The sequence below is a fragment of the Cydia pomonella genome, chromosome 26 (assembly GCF_033807575.1).
Source record: "Cydia pomonella isolate Wapato2018A chromosome 26, ilCydPomo1, whole genome shotgun sequence".
In the NCBI taxonomy this organism is placed as follows: domain Eukaryota; kingdom Metazoa; phylum Arthropoda; class Insecta; order Lepidoptera; family Tortricidae; genus Cydia; species Cydia pomonella.
This window is the reverse complement of record NC_084728.1, coordinates 2,064,558-2,084,794: the sequence shown is the minus strand read 5'-3', so window position 1 is coordinate 2,084,794 and position 20,237 is coordinate 2,064,558. Positions and strand designations below refer to the sequence as shown.

Below are 20,237 nucleotides of genomic sequence, written 5' to 3'. Positions count from 1 at the left end.
TTGGAAAGGTCTTTCAAAACTAATAGGGGTTTTCAAGAAACATTTTTTGATAAAGTGAATATATTCGGAGATAATCGCTCCGAAAGAAAAATAAAATGTGTCCCCCCCTCTAACTTTTGAACCATAGGTCCAAAAAATATGAAAAAAATCGTGGAAGTAGAGCTTAAGAAAGACATTAAATGAAAACTATAGCGGACATGATCAGTTTAGCTGTTTTTGAGTTATCGCAAAAAAAATTCCCTTCATAGTAAAAAGACTTATTTTAATTAGGTACTGATTATGCAAATTTGCCTATTTGTTTAACTCAGGTGAAAGGTACCGTTTCATCCCTTGGTTAACAATTTACTATACTTTAAGCTCCAGTTTAGCTTATTGTGACAGAAGAGTAACTACGGAACCCTACACTGAGCGTGGCCCGACATGCTCTTGGCCGGTTTTTTTATTAAATTGAGAAAACGGACTTCGTTTGAAAGATACTATACTTGACGCGGCAAATGATGATCCGTATGAGAGTTCTGCGGTGGCAGCATGGTTCCATTTTTATCACTTGTCACTATGCCTGTCACTTTCGCGCTTACATACTTGTTAGAACGTGACAGGCATGGTGACAAATGATAAAGAGCCGACCATCTTAGCCCTACTGCAAAGTTGCTTTGAGACAGGCTAATAAAATAATTAAAAAAACAATTAAAGAAATAGGTTACCGTATTTTTTCCACTTAATTGTTACATTTGTAAATTAAAAAAAATGTGTTAAAGTATAACTTGAAAAAAAATAATCTCTCGAGCACACATTAAAGAGATTCTTCATTTGAATTAACTGCTTTATTCAATATCAACAAATGTTTGAAAAACAGTAAAATACAAAACAGTAACTTTAACTGTTTGTACATTACTAAGTATTGAAAAAAACGATAAAAATAAATGAACAGTCACGACGTTATATTTTAGCTACTCAAAACAGTAAAACTTACTGTCTTTTCGGAACAGTAAAATTTACTGTTTTGTTCGATAGGCTTCACATCACATGGAACTGTTAGAAACGTTAATGTTAATAAAATTTCAATTGATTTAAATGGTTTTTCCTCTCAGTGATACCAAAAAAAAATCTAAAAACTTTTGAGATTGATAGCTACTCCATACAAAAATTAACGGTCATAGGGATCATGATTTGCCGCGCCAAGTATACATATTCATGTAAAATAAATGAATTAACTAAAACAATGACTAATTTGGTATACTTAAAAGACAAGTTGATAATTTTAATGAATTCCTGAAGAGAATAGATCTTGGAGATGGCTTAGTGACCTGTAACAAAAAGAAAGCATTACATATAAAAACACGCACACATTATCAGGGCGTGGGCGACGTGGGCCACCGCCTACGGCCTCGCGGTCCGGGAGCCCTCGCGCCTCAAATACATGTAACTGGGTAAACAAATATTCGTTATTTCTTGCGCCACCAGAGGGCCTCGCTAAATGTACCTTGCTCACACCAAATTTTGGTCTTGCCTCGCCACGCCATTGCATTTTCTCCCGCGGACGCTCCAGCTGTAGAATGAGCGGGAGCTCCCCTTCCGAAGTTTTCCCGAGAGTCTACAATATGGAGTTCTTCGAAAAAGGAGTGTACAGGTTTTTAAAGGGTAATCGCGCATGTAACACCTCTGGAGTTGAAGGCGTCCATAGGCTACGGTGACTGCTTACCATCAGGCGGGCCGTATACTTATTTGCCACCGAGGTGGTATATAAAAAACCCACATAATTCCCATTATTTTAAATAATTGACCGAGTCAAAGTGAAGGTCTCCTTTCCAGGTTGGGAAAAAATTCTTCGTTTGTTCAGATGTTCTCTACAAGTAGCACTTTTCCACGAATTCTCGTAAAATTTGGTGAACACTTTCAGTCGCCATCAGATATATCGGAGCGGCCAAGGTGCTCATAAATATCTGAACAAGCCTTGTCAAGGCGTTAGAGCGAGTGCAGATATTTTTGGGCACCATATAGGAAATGGAATTGCCTCCCTAACTTCGCTTAACCCGTTACCACAGAATAAATAATAGTACCACCATACAGAAATTACACTTCCTTCAATACAGTTTGACAGTGATTCTGGGGGCCTACCGCAAAAACCTAAATTTGCGAATTGCGGAATCTTTCTCTTTTACTCTCACTAAGACGTAATTAGAGTGACAGAGAAAAATGACCGCAATTGACGAACTTTCGCGGTTATAGCCCAGGGACGAATCTTGCTGTCCCTTTCTAATGTGGCACTATCTCTTTTGGCTATATACGCTTGTCAATATTCAAGGCGTTATATTATCTGTGGTCGTGCATGCATAGGGACGTCAAGTTGTGCCAACCCTAATGATTGCTCGGAGCAATGCAGAGCCGAATGGAGCCGAGAATGCCCGAAAGTAGGAATGTCGCCCCACTGCCGTTACCATCAAGATGTAGTATGTATGTATGTAAACACTTTATTGTACATAAGAGACAGGTAAGTATACAGTAAAAAAATATGTTGGCAATGTACAAAGGCGAACTTATCCCTATAAGGGATCTCTTCCCGTCAACCTTTGAGCAATTGAGTGTCAAAAGTAAAACATGAGACATGAGAACATGATGTAGATTCTTTGACTTCTCCTAACCAAGTAAACGAGTCTACAACACTATCTTTAGCTTCCGCTTACCCAATGCCGGATTTAGAGGTCTGGAGGCCTCGGGCAATAAAGGAGTCGAGGCCCCCAGGCCCCAAATTATTTTCCAAATAAAATGGTAAACTTTTGGAAGTCTCTATTGTGGGGGCCCTCTTTTGTGGAGGCCCCGTGGCTGTAGCCCCGGCTTCCCTCCCCTAAATCCGGCCCTGCGCTTACCCCTACCACTTGCTAACCAAAGAGTTGCCGGGTAAGTTATTAAACAGACCTATAACCCCAAAATATTAGATTCAGGTATTTTAACAATTTTGCCAAGTATAATGTATTTTTACTTACACTATTTGGCACAATAGGGTTGTTTCCATCAACAAGTCTTAGGGCAGAATTGTATCCCAATAAATTCTTTTGGATTATAAGATCATGTTAAACTACTTTTAGGGGACCTGTAATGACCATATTTTTGTAAATATTGAATTTAAAATATCTTTTGGCACACGTCACGTGACCAAACTCGAAACGTCATTGAAGATTCTGATGACGTCACAACTCTCGGATTGACACTGTTGACAGTTAGGCGATAAACAACAAATGACAAATGTCAGTTGACAGTTCGTATCTTCTACGTGTGTATGTAGTTATGTGTCAAACCGTAAACTGTGACGTCACACAATTTTCAAAGAGCGTTTTGGGCGCGAAAGCATCTGTCAAAATATATTTTGTTAATTTAACATATTTAAAGCCGTTTTTAGTATAAAAGTTGAATTTTAGGGCAAGTTTTAGTTAATATAGAACGTAATACGAGCGTTAAAAAAATTGGAAACTACCCTATTACTAAAAAAACCATGACATCCATAACTATAGATGTCGAATATAGAATCACGGTCTTATATATGTACTTTTATACGTACTAAAACAAAAAACTACCCTATTTTATTGTCAATATTTTACTAAGCACCTTCCAAGTGATTAAAATCTTCATTTGAACCCTTGATATCGTGTGTGGTAATTGTTTTATATTCATTGTCTTCGTGTGTTTTGTAATTATGAAATTCGTCGTTTTTCGATTCGTGAAACTCATTGTTTTTGTAATCGTGAAACTCGTTTTTGTATTCGTGAAAGTGGTGTGGTATGTGGTTGAGTGTCCATCCTGGATTATGGGATATCGTACCATGATGATCGGGATGGTGCTCTATGTGATAATCTGCAAAGAAAAATATGAGTTAAAGCCGTTCTGATGGGGCTGTCCAAATTCAGGAGTTAAGTAAATGATACAATCCGACACGCGTTATTAGAATGAGAAGGAAACTGCGTTTGTATGGGAAGGTGAAATTCGGCCGACTTTGCTGCGGACTCTTTACTCATTTTTTTATGATTACACGGATCGCTTGCAGTTTGTAAATGTTTTTTGGGGCGCACTGTATTCATAATTATTATACTCGTATCTCTACGTAACCACTGGTGGCCTAGCGGTAAGAGCGTGCGACTTGCAATCCGGAGGTCGCGGGCTCAAACCTTGGCTCGTACCAATGAGTTTTTCGGAACTTATGTACGAAATATCATTTGATATTTACCAGTCGCTTTTCGGTGAAGGAAAACATCGTGAGGAAACCGGACTAATCCCAACAAGGCCTAGTTTACCCTCTGGGTTGGAAGGTCAGATGGCAGTCGCTTTCATAAAAACTATTGCCTACGCCAAATCTTGGGATTAGTTGTCAAGCGGACCCCAGGCTCCCATGAGCCGTGGCAAAATGCCGGGACAACGCAAGGAAGAAGATACTCGTATCTCTACAATATCAATATATAAAAAAATATATATATAAACAGGTTCAGGCATTATTATGAACTTGGACAGCCCTTGTTTAATCAAAACCATATTTTTGTTAAAAAAAAATCTTACCTAAATCAGTACCCTCTCTAGTTCCGATGGACACAGCCATTGCCACCCTATATTGATCATTTGGTGTGTCGTCTAACTTTAGGTCAGTGGCTTGACGAGGGTCTTTGGCACTCTCTCGTTTATGGGCTGAATGAACTGTTGGTACAATTCAATTCAATTCAATATTTTATTTGGCATGAAGCCCATATTACGTTAGTACTACAATGTTCTTATGAAACTAGGTGTCAGTAAATTACAATATACTAAATTATGTTATTCGCACCAAGTGCTTAGTGGGCTTGCAGCGCTATCCAGCGGGCCTGGGCTATAACCGCAAAAATCGAAGTTCGTCAATTGCGGGCATTTTTCTCTGTCATTCTAATTACGTCTTAGTAAGAGTAAAAGAGAAAGATCCCCGCAATTTGCGAATTTCGGTTTTCGCGGTAGGCCCCCTGCATAGGGCTGTCCCAGCGACGCGCCAACGGGTTCGGAATCCTAATCACCAATATTAGTATTGGTGGTAATAAATAGATAAGATTTTGTTGGCGTGGCGTGCGTTATAATTGGATGTAAAATATATAATAAATAAAGTAAAAGAGGTAATTGGAAAAGCTTATATCCTCTTAAGGGCCACCAAACAAAAAAAAGCCAATTGAATTTGAAATTAATAACCAAGGGAATAGGGTTGAGTTAATTTTATACTGAAATTGAACAAAAAATGCAACTATTGTTGAAATTGAAAATGGTTTAAATTCCATTGAAGTATATATTACTACGGCAAAATAAATTCCTGCTATGCATATCATGCCTCCATTTTTATGCCTTAATCAGAGAAATAAATAAGCAGAGTACTCACTACATACGTCAGTTTTCCTACCAAAACGCTTATTATTTTCGTAGTCGACATCTAGCGTCAAGTAGCGGCTTTATCGGCACCGCTACCTGACACTAGATGTCACGAGTGTCGCGACTTACGAAAAGTGTATTGCTTAACAATTTACAATATAACTATTACAAGCAAAAGGAGTTAAAAATATGGTCCCGGTTAAAATATTAATAAGTAGCTGAAAATTGTTGAGCATTAGAGTTTTCGTTTGTTGCGACATCTATTATCGAGTAGCAGTACTGATAAATCCACTACTTGACGCTCATGTCGGCTACGACAATAATATGCGTTTTGATAAAATCACAGATTTATGAAGTGAGCACTCAATACTCGCTTATTTCTCACGCATAGGCCTTAATTCTGTTATCAAGAAAACGATTGTAACAATACCATATTAAGGTGGTTCGACTAGGTTACCCAAAGCTTAAACCTCACTAGATGGCGCCACAATTGCAAATTTTGAGTTTTAATTTTTTTGTGGAGTAGTCTTGGTATTTCTATACTGTAAATTATATTTAGCGCACTCTTTAAATAAATATTGAACTATTACAACAAACATTGAACACTTCATTGTACAAAAACTACCCCTTAATGTCGACAGAATGTTTCTTGACTCTATTTCTAAGTATCACTCACACATTGAAACAGTCTTACTGGGATCCATGTAGTAGACAATTTGGCACAGCGTGAGTAAGCTTCAATGGCGTTGCGGTATGTACGTGGAAATACATGCAATAGGATGTGGGTTCGAGACTCATTAGAAAATTTTTTGTTATCAGTATTATCAAGTACCTATTATTATTAAATTATTTTATGAGAAATATGAGCGTTTTCCATGAAAATATTAAAAATCTGATTCACACACATCATGATATTTTTGGGTTCTTCCAACTCAGAATCACTAGCATAATCAATCCTCGTGCTAAAAAAACCCGAAAATTTGTATTGAAATTTTAGTTTTACATTGTAATTTCTTTCACACTAAAATGTGACGTAATGGTATGGATATTTTAGGATATCTTTTTTTAATGCTAGGGTGGAGAAGATTCTAAGTAGAATGAACCTAAGAAAGTCTAAATTTGTAAGTCAGATTTTCCGGTATTTTTAAAAAAAAAAAACGCTGTTTTGTTCTAAAATTAAAGCAATCCCTTACTGCCCAGCCTTTAAAAAAGTAGGTACTATTTTACAGTAGAATAATTAAAACATTTTTTTACGATACATTAAATTAAATTACAGTGAGTTATATAATTGCATGGCCTTCTATTTATAACCATTATAAAAAGAAATGAGATATTTACCATGTTTGTTTATATTATTGATTTCCCGATATTTTGACACAACTAGAAGTTTCACACAATGCCTAGAGATAGAAAATTATTTATTTATTTTATTTATTGTCAATTTCATTCAACGGATCACATCATATCCAATTTATTTTCTACCTAGTTGGTTATTAAATTCTGTTACTGCAATAATCTTTATCTACATAAAATATACCAACGAAAGTTTAAAAAAGTATATATTAAAATGAAGTACACAAAATCAGGAATTACATATGACAATATCATTCAAAATCGCCTCCTCTGGCTTTGACACAGGCCCTCAAACGACGAGGCCAGTCATCAATAGCGGCACGCACGATTGTCATGTCTAATTCCGTCACTGTCTTAACTATGGCCCGCTTGAGGGAGTTAAGATTTGTGTGGGGTTTAGCACAGGCTTTCTCCTCAATAACCTGCTATATGGCATAATCCAGGGGCTTAAGGTCCGGGCTGGAGGACGGCCAGTCTTCGTGGGCAATAAAGTCAATTTTGTTCCTTCGAAACCAGGCTTGAGTTGTTTTTGCCTTATGTGCAGGAGCTGAGTCCTGTTCAAAGATCCATGGCTGGTTTTGAAATAGGGTGTGGCTTAAGGGCTTCACTATTGGTTCGAAAACGGTTTCCAGTTTCCGGTTTTCACACTTTTTTCACAGAAATGAATCTGTGTTAGCCCTGAGTATGACACACCCAAAATCATGTTTGGCGGGTGCCCACATTTGTGCAACGCAATAGGGTTGTTTCCATCTACAAATCTTAGGGCATAATTGTATCCCAATAAATTCTTTTGGATTATAAGAACATGTTAAACTGCTTTTAGGGGACCTGTAATGACCATATTTTTATAAAAATTGAATTTAAAATAACTTTTGGCACACATCACGTGACCAAACTCGAAACGTCATTGAAGATTCTGATGACGTCACAACTCTCGGATTGACACTGTTGACAGTTAGGCGATTAACAACAAATGACAAATATCAGTTGACAGTTCGTATCTTCTACGTATGTATGTAGTTATGTGTCAAACCATAAACTGTGACGTCAACAATTTTCAAAGAGCGTCTTGGGCGCGAAAGCATCTGTCAAAATATATTTTGTTAATTTAACATATTTAAAGCCGTTTTTAGTATAAAAGCTGAATTTTAAGGCAACTTTTAGTTAATATAGAAAGTAATACAAGCGTTTCAAAAAATTGGAATACGATTCTCTTTTAGGCCCCAATTCATTATAGATACGACGAGATAAGCGTTATGTGTGGTATATAATTATAGCTCACAAATCCACCACATTATGTCATTTTTTATTTTTTCGGTAGCATTTGTTTTAACGGAAATAAAGAGGTTGCAAATCGAGTAACAGAACTTCAGAACAGATATCATTTGATATTTACCAGTCGCTTTTCGGTGAAGGAAAACATCGTGAGGAAACTGGACTAATCCCAAAAAGGCTTAGTTTTACCCTCTGGGTTGGAAGGTCAGATGGCAGTGGCTTTCGTAAAAACTAGTGCCTACGCCAAATCTTGGGATTCGCTGTCAAAGCGGACCCCAAGCTCCATTGAGCCGTGGCAATATGCTGGGACAACGCTAGGAAGAAAGAAAGAAATCGAGTAACAGAACTTGGTAACCAACTAAGTATAATAGTTATGATGTAAATGTCCATATCATGTTGGAGTCATATATGTATTAGCCAACTAATTATTCAAGATCAATACACTTAGCTCCCTTAGGTATTCGCCTAAGTACAATCTCGGGCAAAATTGAGTTTTATAAAAGTGAACTAGTTTCTAGGTCATATTTTCTATGAATTGGTCATTTTTGTAGACTCCAATTACAGTTACACTTTTCCTGGTTTTTCGCGGACCAGAATATCGATGATTTTTGTAACTTGATTTAGACGTTGCTATCATTTTCAATCCAAAAACACATAAAATCACAATTCAGAACATGCGGCAGCGTTGTTTTCTATCAAGTACCTCAAGCACCAGAGCGGCTACCGGGAAAATCGAAATTCGTCAATTTCGGGCATTTTTCTCTGTCACTCTAATTACGTCTTAGTGAGAGTAAAAGAAAGATCCCCGCAATTTGCGAATTTAGGTTTTCGCGGTAGGCCCCCAAGTCCTGTCAAGTTTCAGCAGTGTTGCCAGGTGAGCGGAAGAGAATTATCGTACTTGAGTGTCAATATTATTGTACCGTTGAAAAAAATATCGTACGCCAATCAAAAAGGCAGCCCCTAAAAATGTCTAGCAAAATAAGCTTAAATTTCCAATTAATAATAAAATAAAGACAATTTTCGTCAAAATTGCGCAAAAAATCTGTTTATGTTTGTGTATTTTTGGGATAGACTCAAACGGTATACAGGAAATTGTGACATTTTAAACTTTAAACTTACACCAAGGAGCCGAACACCCAAAAGATACTAATTTTAGCCTATTTCTGAGAGAAAGTGTCATATTTTGCTTCAAATTACTAGAGTTTTAAGGTGGCATCATCCAAGGGCTGAAAGTATAGTACTTTAGTGTACGATAATGCTCTTTGGAACATTACGTCATACCGGGGCCCAAATTATCGTACATGTACGACAATTATCGTACGCCTGGTCACACTGAGTGTCAGTGTCGACAAAGTCAGCTATAAACGCGTCAAACATCGCAACGTCGCGCCGATGGCCGGCCGAGGCATGGAGTGGCAACGCCGCAATGTATTTGTACACGACATTTGTCACACACACATGAGTAAAATTTATAAAAATATAACGTTGATTATTGCATGATTTCTGTATGAAACAAAGTTTTTCTATTAATTTAGCGCAAATGAATATTCGAAAGTAGATAGATGCGCAACTATTTATGTAATGATATTGTGTAATTAATTAATTAATAGCGATTGTTTTTTGTATGAAAATCGAACCACCTTAAAGCAGTGATTGTTAACTAGGTATTACATAAAAGCGATTATTATTAATTCATCAGTTTTTCGATTGTGCTATCCCGATTACTAATCGGGGCTTCACAGTGCTTCTCATTCACTCTCGTTCAATAGGATAATACTTACTTAGCCCTCCGTGTGTCAGACGCCATCTTGCACATACCGTAAAACCACCCAACAATAGTCCAAAGCTCCCAACTATGGTCCACAAATAAACTCAATTTTTCTCGTTCAGGTGTGTATTTTACTATATTTTAGTAGTTCTAAGGCAAAGTATTTTTATAAATGGAAGGTAAAACTAGGAGTAAACCACAAGGAACATTGGTATAGATACTTAATTTCCTTTTGAACTTGTGGACCATAGTTGCAGTATTGGACTATAGTTGGGTGGTTTTACGGTACCTAAATATAGGTATGCTGTTCTCCTGCTGTTGCCAGGAAGGAATATCGGCGCCCCTGCGGGTGTCCCGCTGCGAGACATTTTTAGGTACTCTTGACCGAAAGTTAAGCCTCATTGACAGCAGTGCAGAACCAATTTAAGACACTGTCTCAAAAATTGGTTCTGCACTATTCTAACATATAACAAGGATATTCTACAGTTGGTCAGTATCGTCAACAAACTTTTAGGCTTATAGAAAGTTTATTATTCCGTGTTGAATCGGAATGCGGCAAAATGGTGGCCAACAGTCGTGGCCATTTTCTTTCCCTCCCGCTGCACGCACACGAAGGGTTAAGCGATTTTAGTTATTATCAGCCCTATACTCTTTTCTTGTACCCTATACGTATGATAATTTATGTGAATAATTGTGTAAGACATTAACTTTAATTGTAAATAATAATGGGCAAACACTTGCAATTTATTAACATTGTACATATTTTATTTTTAATTATTATAGCTTTAAGTTTTTGTGTATATTTGCATACCAGCTATGGTTAAACATAGAAACCTACCGCCTTTTGTAACACCTATGTAATGATGCATGCATGTTATGTATGGTAATGTTTAAAGCAAATAAAATATTCTTATTCTTATTCTTATTCTTATTCTTGATGAGATTAGTCACGGGCCTTTTCGTAGTATCTGTCATCGCGAAACAGTGTTTATTTTTTGAAGTGAAAACTTCTTTAGCGGCGCTGTGCACTTTTTGTGATGGGGAAAAAAATGTTAAACTCGCGACAGGTCATGTGACCGACAGATTCGACAGATTGAAAATTCGTAAGACGGACACGTGACGTAGTCGTTGAAATTATGGATGGATTGACTTGATTTTCTGAGAGATAAACTTTTTAATGTTAAATAATTGTAATAGTTCTGAAGTGTTATTTTTATGTAATATAGATTGTCATGTTTGTGTACGATAGCACAGTAAATGAATATTGTATTTTACCACATAAATGATAATACTTTGTACTGATAATTAAAGCAATTAGTGCAAAATTATCCCCTAAACATTCCAAAATATCAAAAATACACAACGTTAATATTCAAGTTGTCACTTCTGCCGGCACTCCCGGAATGTAACCCGTTGTTTTTTTTTGGCTTTTGTCGATGTATGATTGTTATTTTAGCTGGGTCCCCTATATCGCAATCATGGGACTCAAGGGGTTAAGTAGGGTGTTAGTAGTGTACGTACCATGGTGTTCGTAATGCGGAGTCCATGCCGGTGAATATCCGTGATGGTCTTCGTTGCTGTGCTTAAGTTGGGTGAAGAAGGACGCCAACTGTAACCAAGTAAACGGAACTGTCATAACTGTACGTATTACACATTCGGGTTCGTTTGGGTCAAATCCACGCGGTAGTTCTGTTTTTTTACAGACGCTACTGGTATTGAACTCATGAAATAATATTCATCTAGGGCCAAAATACAGAGAGGAAAATGTTGAGAACCTTTAAATATGGAAAAGTGAGTTACATTTTCATTGAATAAAATATTAATAATCGCAGTCAAATTTAAATGAAAAAAAAAATCAATAAATAGCACATTTCAATGCTAGTGCGGAAAGTACGAGCAAGCACTCAAGACTCAAGCAGGCAAGACTCGGGACGAGTGAAGAATGACATTTCCGCACGTGTATCGAACGGCGTTTTTTAATACAGTTGCGAAAAAATAAGATAAACAACAAGTACTTTTTTTATGCATGTACTATAAGAAAGAAACAATTGTAAATATAAAATATTATACTATTATTACCTAAGTATCGTTATTTACGATTATTTGTGTATCGTATATTTAAATTGTATGAAAACAATATCGAATGTTGCCTTTGGAAACTTAAAACATTCTTGCGGTGAGAAAATATGCCTCTGCTTTGACAGGCGTTTCGGCAGCTATTCCGTTCCATTCAGACATCTTATTAAGAACGGTTTTTCAAAATTCAATATTAAAAAATAAACGTGTTATAATGATGAAGAGGTAAGTAATAAAATATGAAATATGCTTATATTTATTATTTTTACATGGTTTTTATGTTGATTACGACTTTTAAAGGAAACTAATATTAACAACGTGGAAAGTAATTAATGTGGAGACTGGTAGATCAAAGCAAAGGATGAAAGATCTTAAACTAAAAATTGATGACAAAATCGTAGATTCCAGTTTAGATGTAGCAACAGAATTTGAAAAATTCTTCACCGAGGTACCAGCTTCCACAACTAAGAACTTAAATTCATCACCTTCGTCTGCCGTTACACTGTTAGAAGAGAATGTCCCAGAATGTAATAGAAACCTTAATTTTGAACATGTGAGTGCCTCAGATATATTAAAGGCGTTTAAATCAATTAATGTAAAAAAAACTAGTGACCTTTGGGGAGTCTCCGTTCATACTGTCAAATCCTTAATAGAAGTTGTAGCGCCTGACCTGGTAGTTATATTTAATAACAGTGTTGACTGCGGTGAGTTTCCTGATCTAATGAAACATAGTAAAGTCACTCCTTTATTTAAATCAGGTAGCACATCCGACCCCACTAACTTTAACCAATATCAGTGTTACCAACCTTCAGCAAAATTTTTGAAAAAATAGTTTTGAGTCAGTTATTGAAACATTTTAACATTAATAATCTAATGCACAACAAACAATTTGGTTTTACACGGGGTCGCTCAACAACCGACGCTAGTGTTGAGTTAATTAAACAGATCTTCGATGCCTGGGAGGAGTCACAGGATGCTTTAGGTATCTTCTGTGACTTATCTAAGGCCTTCGATTGCGTCTGTCATGAAACATTGATCAGGAAACTGCACTATTATGGAGTAAGAGGCTCGGCACTGAATTTAATAAAGTCTTACTTACACGGTAGAATACAAAGGGTTGATGTGAGTGGACAGCGATCACCGGGGTCATTGGTCTCTATGGGTGTACCGCAGGGATCAATATTGGGGCCGTTCCTGTTCCTTATCTACATTAATGACCTGCCTTACCTTGTAAAGACCCACCATGACATAGTATTGTTTGCAGACGATACCTCACTTATTTTCAAAGTCAAACGACAGCAACAAGCTTGCAGTGATGTAAACAATGCTATTTCTAAAGTAGTAAATTGGTTTAATGTTAATAATTTATTGTTAAATGAGAAAAAGACTAAGTGCATTAAGTTTGTTACAAGTCACATAAGGAATGAGCAAACAAGTGTCATTGTCAAGGATGAGGAATTGGAACTAGTAGATAGCACAGTTTTTCTTGGTATAACTTTAGATTCTAAACTACAATGGGGTCCCCATATTGCTAATCTCTCGAATAGACTGAGTTCTGCAGCTTTTGCAGTGAGCAAGATCCGTCAGTTAACAGACGTGAAAACAGCTCGATTAGTTTACTTTAGTTACTTTCATAGCATTATGTCATATGGTATTTTACTATGGGGCAGTGCTTCAGAGATAAATACCATTTTTGTTCTACAGAAGAGGGCTATTCGTGCAATATATAAAATGTACCATAGAGACACACTTAGAGATAAGTTTAAGGACATTAACATAATGACAGTGCACTGTCAATATATTTACGAGAATATTCTGTATGTACATAAAAACATTGCCAGTTTTAAGAAAAACTGTGAAATACATAATATTAATACTAGAAATAAGCATAAGCTCGCAGTGCCCTTCACTAGGCTCCATAAAATTAAGAAATCATTCATGGGTAATTGTGTAAGATTTTACAATAAACTTCCTAATATTATAACTGAATTGTCTGTTAGTAAATTTAAAAATTATGTAAAACGTAAGCTTATCTCTAAAGCCTATTATAGCACACAAGACTACATGAATGATGAAACACCGTGGGATTAAGTGTGATTGTAAAGAATGAATTATTTATTGTTATGTTATTAATGATGAAATTGATAATTCAATGTATATATATATACCGTATTTTTTGACATTTAGATTTTATTCTAGAAAGGTTCTAGACTAGTATTTTTATACAATTTTGATGTTTGACGATCCTTTTGTGAAATTCTTATTATTAAGTTTACCATATCTATAATAGTTCAATGTTTTTTTTAGAACAATAATAACTGCATCAATAAATTGCTCTGATATTTAGATTAAGATGATATTTGTAAAATTTGACGATTTAAAAGTGCTTGTTGCTAGGCCTATTTGAATAAAGAATATTTTGACTTTGACTTTGACTAACACTCATCAATAAGTAGTCATGAATTGGCACAAGTGGAAAAGTAAAAAGCACTAGTTCGCGAAATCCAACTTTCCGCACGCTAAACAGCTACGTAAAGTAGCACTTTTTGAGCAACTGTATTAAAAAATCAATTCCACACCTCTTCTATTATATACATCATTTAAATTCATTGAAGCGAAAGTGAATACTCATACAATAAGATTGAAAGTAGATAAACGTGCGTAAAAAACGGAAGCGCGGCCATAGTTTTTTTAGGCAAACGTAGAAGTAATTACCAACCTAGAGCACAATTCAGATTTATAGTTCGTGTCATCCACGATGATGCTATATTAATAATGATTAATTAGGTACCTATTAATACTGTAACTTTATACATTAGCGTTTGCGTCAAATCCGGTAGTTCTGATTTTTTGCAGACTTGTTTATGATGTTGGCCCAATGAATAATCCAAGTTGGTGACCTCGAGCGCCGAACGCAACTTTGTCAAAAATCGAAAAGACCGCGAAAATTTCGTTTTTTAGATTTGGGCTATTATAATCCCAAAGGATTACTTTTTGATAGTACCTTCTCAGGGCGTTTTTAAAGTGGATTAAATTTGCTACAATACGAGACTAGAATTGTCTCTGTAGACCTAATATTTCCAAAAAATTTCAAAGTTTATAATTTTTCAAAAAAAAAATAATTAAAAAATATTATTATTAATTATTATTATTTAAAAAAATGTTTATTGCCGCCAAAAATAAGCGTGCCAAGTACTCCGGGTTACAGGGGGCGTACGATTTTGTGCCCATTGCTGTCGAGACAGCCGGACCCTGGTGCAGCGAGGCGTCCGAATTGTTCAGGGAACTGGGTCGGCGGCTAAGGGAGAGGGGGAACGACCCCCGTTCTGGGTCCTGGCTTGTCCAAAAGGTCTCCATCGCCATACAGCGTGGCAACGCTGCGAGTGTGATGGGGACTTTTGGACAAGGCATGTCACAGGACGGGCTTTACGTTAGTTAAGTAATTTTAAGTTTGTGTTTGTATAGTGGTGCTTATTTTTTTTTTGTAATAGTAGTGTTTTATTTAAGTTTTTTGTGTAATGATTTCTATTGATTATAATTTTTTCAAACATGAATTAGTAGGGTAAGCAAGTACATTATGAGTATTCACTTTGTTTCAGACGATGCCGCTTGGCACGATTGTTCTTTAGGTCCATCAAAGCTAATTTGGCCGGTAGCCACGAGAACGTAGCGTGTCCCGTGTCCCGTGGGGGGATCGGCTCACCAGGTCCAATCTATGCTATATTTCTTCTTGCTCTTCGCAATTAGGGCAAGTTATATATTTTGCACAAATGTGTGTATGTATGTACGTCACTATTGTATTTGTCGTCAACTTTTTTTCAATTTTATTAGTTACTGCAAATGTGGGTTTCTATGGAATTCTTCCTAATGCTATAAAAAGTATGAGACTCTCAGGCCATTATCTCAAAATGTAGATCACGCCGATAAAAAATATTAACGCAAATTTTCGTTTCGCGCTCGGTCGAATAAAAAAATCACTTAAGTACCTAATAGGCCGGGCAACGATTTCTCAAAGTTATAGAGGAAAATGCTTTGGAACCCACGTTTTGGGGACTCTCTCTGGTCGCATAACAACTTATGTCATATTTTAAATTGTCATAAGTGTAAGTGTGTTTATGCATAGAATTGGAAGTCATAAAAATCTTTAGTCATAATTATTCCTGATCATAACTGGGTTTTTGTCATAAATGAGTTATGTCATAATTTTTATAGTCATAAATTTAATTCGCATTAATTTTTTGGTTAGATTCGTTAGGTATGCACAAAAAGTATATGACAACTGCTATGCATGTCATCAAATATTATAACTGAAAATGTATGTCACAATATAATATGACTTTTCATTTGTATGCGCAATGATGATTATGACACAAGTTGTTATGCGTATCAAAGGTATGACTTAAACTTTTATGCAACCCAATATGGACCCCTTTTTTGATTTCGTAACTTTGTTTGGACAAATTAGGGGGTGAACATATCAAAACAAAAGTCCCCGGCCGTAGCCCTTGAGCCGATGAGGAGAGAGAGGTTGAAGCTCACAATTTTCGGTTTATACCAAATTTCAATTAGGTAAATCGGTTCAGCGGTTCAAGCGTGAAGAGGAGTTTAAAAAAAAGGTATTTGCTTAAAGTTTATGTTTTTTTACTTCGGAATGGTGTCTATGTGATACCATAAATGAATTTGGCGCTCCCGATTTATACGAAAACGATACTAAACATGGCCTAGTAGCTTCACTGATGTAGATATGAAGATAAAATTGAGAGCCAAAATAAACTTTCAAGAAAGGATATCTAGGAAACTATTTAAGATATCGAGAAACTTTACTGAACTAAACTTGTAGCAAAGTTAATTAGCTTTAGTTTTGTGTAAATAGTAAATAGTAATGTCGCTAAGACGTAAAGTTTCCAAGATATAAGTGAAAAACCGAAAAATGGGACCTGCACCCCCTCTCCCCCCGGCTCAAGGGTTACGGCCGGGGACTTTTGATATGTTCATTTCCTAACTAGTGAAAACAAAGTTACGGAGACAAAAATTGTGTTCCAATCATTTACCTCTAAACTTTCTTGTTGCTTGGCCTATAAGTACATATCGTAAGCACGTAATTGTGAAAAGAAAAAAACAAAATTTTACACGTGCAAGGGCAAAAAAGAATAACGACCGCCATAGCGATTTTGTTTTGTTCTTGTTTTACGAAATGATGGTAAGTAGGTTTATCGTCACGTCGCTTGGTACGAGTACTTTGAATAAGTTTTGCACCAAAACCGAACCTTTGGCCAAAACGTTTTTTTATGCCGATACCTACCGACGGCGATTCCAAACCAACCTTTAGGTCGGACAGTTCAGACACTTAATCTAAGGTCGGCAACGCAAGAGTACTTCGGCGTTCCTGGGACCTCGCCCTATAGCACGGAGGCGGCAACAGAGGGGTTTTAGTGGGTAAACCATGGGTCTCATCAGCCTATATGGGAGTCCCACATAATCATCCCAGGCCCGTCCCCGCGCCTGGGTGGTATGCGAAAAGCATTTCCCCTCTTAAAAAAAAAAAATAATAAAAAAAAGGGTCGGCAACGCGCATGTAACTCATGTTGGAAAATATGTATACATAATTTAATGTATATTAACCATGGCTACGTTTGACTTTTTTCGATTTTCTGACTATTGTAAAAATTAGGAGCGAAAAACAGACTTTCATACACACTTTAAAATGCTTATTATCTCTTATTAAAATTTCGAAAAACATCAAACGTCGGGGCATAGCTGTGGTTGATATACAACCAATTGTGTTAAAATATTAACAGTAATGTTAATATCCAGAGAGGAAAATGAGGACAACGGACTACCACTTCTCCAAAACGTAGTTCAACACCAACAGCGCGAGGCCAACTGCAAGCTTCATACTACGATTTATCGACCTACGTCTCAATAGAATTTCAGCCAGAGGCGGCGCTAGGCCTATACGCCTATGGCCTCGCGCCTCTAATACTTATTAACTCGGGCGCAACGTAAAAAAATGTTCGTTATTACTTTTGCCACCAGAGGGCCTCGCTAAATTTTGGTCTTGCCCCGCCACTGATTTCAGCCCTAACAATCCGATTTAAGGTTCAAATTAGATTGGACTTTCGAGAAATGTACCTTGTTTTCAAATGAATCATCGAAATTAGATTAAATATGGTTGAAATTTGCGAAGATGATCTGAGAGAAAATTACAACATAATTGGAATATATTTTAATGATTGGTGTCGACTGGAAAAGAGTTAAGCTGTCAGCAGTATTCGTTTTGGATCTGTATCTTGGCGGAACCGTCAGCAATATTCGTGTAATTGGATCTTACCTTGGCGGAACCGGCAGCAATCTTGAACACCAGTAGCGCCAGGCCGACTGCAAGCGTTTTAGCCGTCAGCAAGGTTGTCAGCAACATCCACGTGGACGCGGCGCCGACGTGGAAGACTAGTGGCATCATCGTGTGGCCGACCTTCTTCATGCTGCTTCGGCCTTCAGGTGGATCTGGAAGATGAAATAGTTTAAACGTTAAGCAGGTGTCCGTACAATTGTCACTAAAGTTTTCTTTAATTTGAAATGTGTTTTTAGTGTAAGGACTGTAAGGTAAATGTGTATGGTTAGTGGCGGGCGGGTGACTATATATCCTTCCATTAGTGCCCGGTGGGGACAGATGGGAATACACCAGAACTTTTAATTACCTCATGTAACTTATTATATAGAAGCACTAAACAAGATGAAGCATAAAAGTGTACAGCGCCATCTATCAGCAAATTGGTTAAATAATTTGCGCGACCTGTATGTATGTATATTGTTTTTAAGGGATAATTCTTTAATATTTGAACCGATTTCAATAATTTTTGGTTTATTTGAAAGGAGATGTTTTTAGTGTAATCTCATAGAAATTTTAAGTACTTATAATAGACACTTGAAAAGGGGGTTAAATGCATATTCTTAAGTAGTTCTCGAGGTGACAGACGGAAGGACGGACGGACAGACATAGTCGCACCATAAGGGTTCCTTTTTTACCGTTTTGTTACGGAACCCTTCAAAATAATAATACCATTTTTGCTATCATGCATGCACTGGAAACATGACAAAAAATAACCCTTAAAAAAAAAACAATTTTCACGGCTGATCGGATGCAGTTAAAAAGTAGGTTTTCAAAATACCTTATTTTTATTCTCAAGGCAATTTTACTTCAAAATTTAGCCTTAAGTATATGAAAGATTAACTTTTACAGTAGTTTGCAGTCAATATGGGGGACAGTTTTATTTTTATTAACCTGTAAGTACCTACAATAAAATTGAATGGCTCGTTAAACTTGAAACGGAAAAAAGTATAACAATAAGAAGTCGTGCCTAATCAAAGCTCGCCGCCGGCGCATTTTTACGCGTTACGGCAATAAATGGCGGGCTTTGTAAAAAATCTGAATACATTTTGTAGTCCACAGAGCCTACTTATAAAATTTAATTATGTACCTAATAACAACTTTTGGTACTCATGTATGTCACTCATTCCGATGAAAACCGAAAACTAGGGTAACAGTTTAATAACCATTAAACCTTAATAGGTTTTCATATGCACAATTAGATTTTGCTAAAATGCAAAATTGGCAAATGTTTTTATTTTATTTATTGTTTATAAAAAAAAAACATACATGAAGAGCAACAAAAAATTCGCCAAACGGCATAACAGTTTGTTGGCGGTGCGCTCTTAACATGGGTTTATAGCTATTATATATTGATTACTGTGCATATACAACATTAAAAGTTACTTTTACTCATCAAGCAGGTAACTAATTAATACTCCACCTCGGTTTAACCACACTAAAAGCAATAAAAACGTGATATACACACACACACACACACACACACATATATATATACATGTATACACATAAATACATATATATCACGTTTTCATTACTTTTAGTGTTTTGTTAGATTTAACTATACTAAAAGTAATAAAAACGTGATATACATATATGTGGCATTATCTAGGAAAAGGGACCTTATTGTCGATTGCGCTTACGCCGCACTGCGTAGCGCAGCGTTGTATTTGTATCGGAGCATCGTTTATGACGGCGGAAGCGCCATCAACTATGAGGTCCCTTTTCATAGATAACGTCACATATTTATACACATATAAATATAATATATTTATACACATATTATATGAACTACTCTACAATGATGAGTGGCGTTGTGTGGGAATTTTTCAGGGTCAATTACTACAATATTATGGTCAGTGCGTAGGTATTAATTTGACATTATACAAGCTATTATTGGGTGTATTTAGGTGTCAAATGGGTGTTATTTAAAACCGATAACATAAATATTTCACATTATTTTTTTATTCATAAAGCACATTTAAATACGGCGAGGCGTAGTAAAAT

General features: G+C 36.4%; 1 protein-coding gene across 2 annotated transcripts; it reads right to left on the bottom strand.

Annotated features, from left to right (window-relative positions):
• On the bottom strand, positions 1-18,356 carry LOC133532145 (histidine-rich glycoprotein-like). Of its 2 annotated transcripts, XM_061870675.1 has the most exons (4): positions 18,174-18,356; positions 11,288-11,375; positions 3,817-3,849; positions 1-1,307 (listed from the first exon to the last, which is right to left on the bottom strand). In XM_061870675.1, exons 1-4 carry the CDS (start codon positions 18,321-18,323, stop codon positions 1,300-1,302), a joined length of 279 nt encoding a protein of 92 aa, XP_061726659.1. In that variant the 5' UTR covers positions 18,324-18,356; the 3' UTR covers positions 1-1,299. The 2 variants fall into 2 exon arrangements, with proteins under 2 accessions (XP_061726659.1, XP_061726658.1); XM_061870674.1 differs by lacking the exon at positions 1-1,307 and having other exon boundaries at positions 3,036-3,849.
• Positions 18,357-20,237: the final 1,881 nt, after the last annotated feature.

Bases quoted from the DNA above. Each gene is read 5' to 3' on its own strand.
- LOC133532145 (XM_061870674.1), bottom strand. From the start codon at position 18,323: ATGAAGAAGGTCGGCCACACGATGATGCCACTAGTCTTCCACGTCGGC. The intron at 11,376-18,173 runs GTAAGATCCAAT...ACTTGGTTACAG, and splicing joins TTGCTGCCGGTTCCGCCAAG to TTGGCGTCCTTCTTCACCCA. The intron at 3,850-11,287 runs GTACGTACACTA...TTTTCTTTGCAG, and splicing joins TCCGCATTACGAACACCATG to ATTATCACATAGAGCACCAT.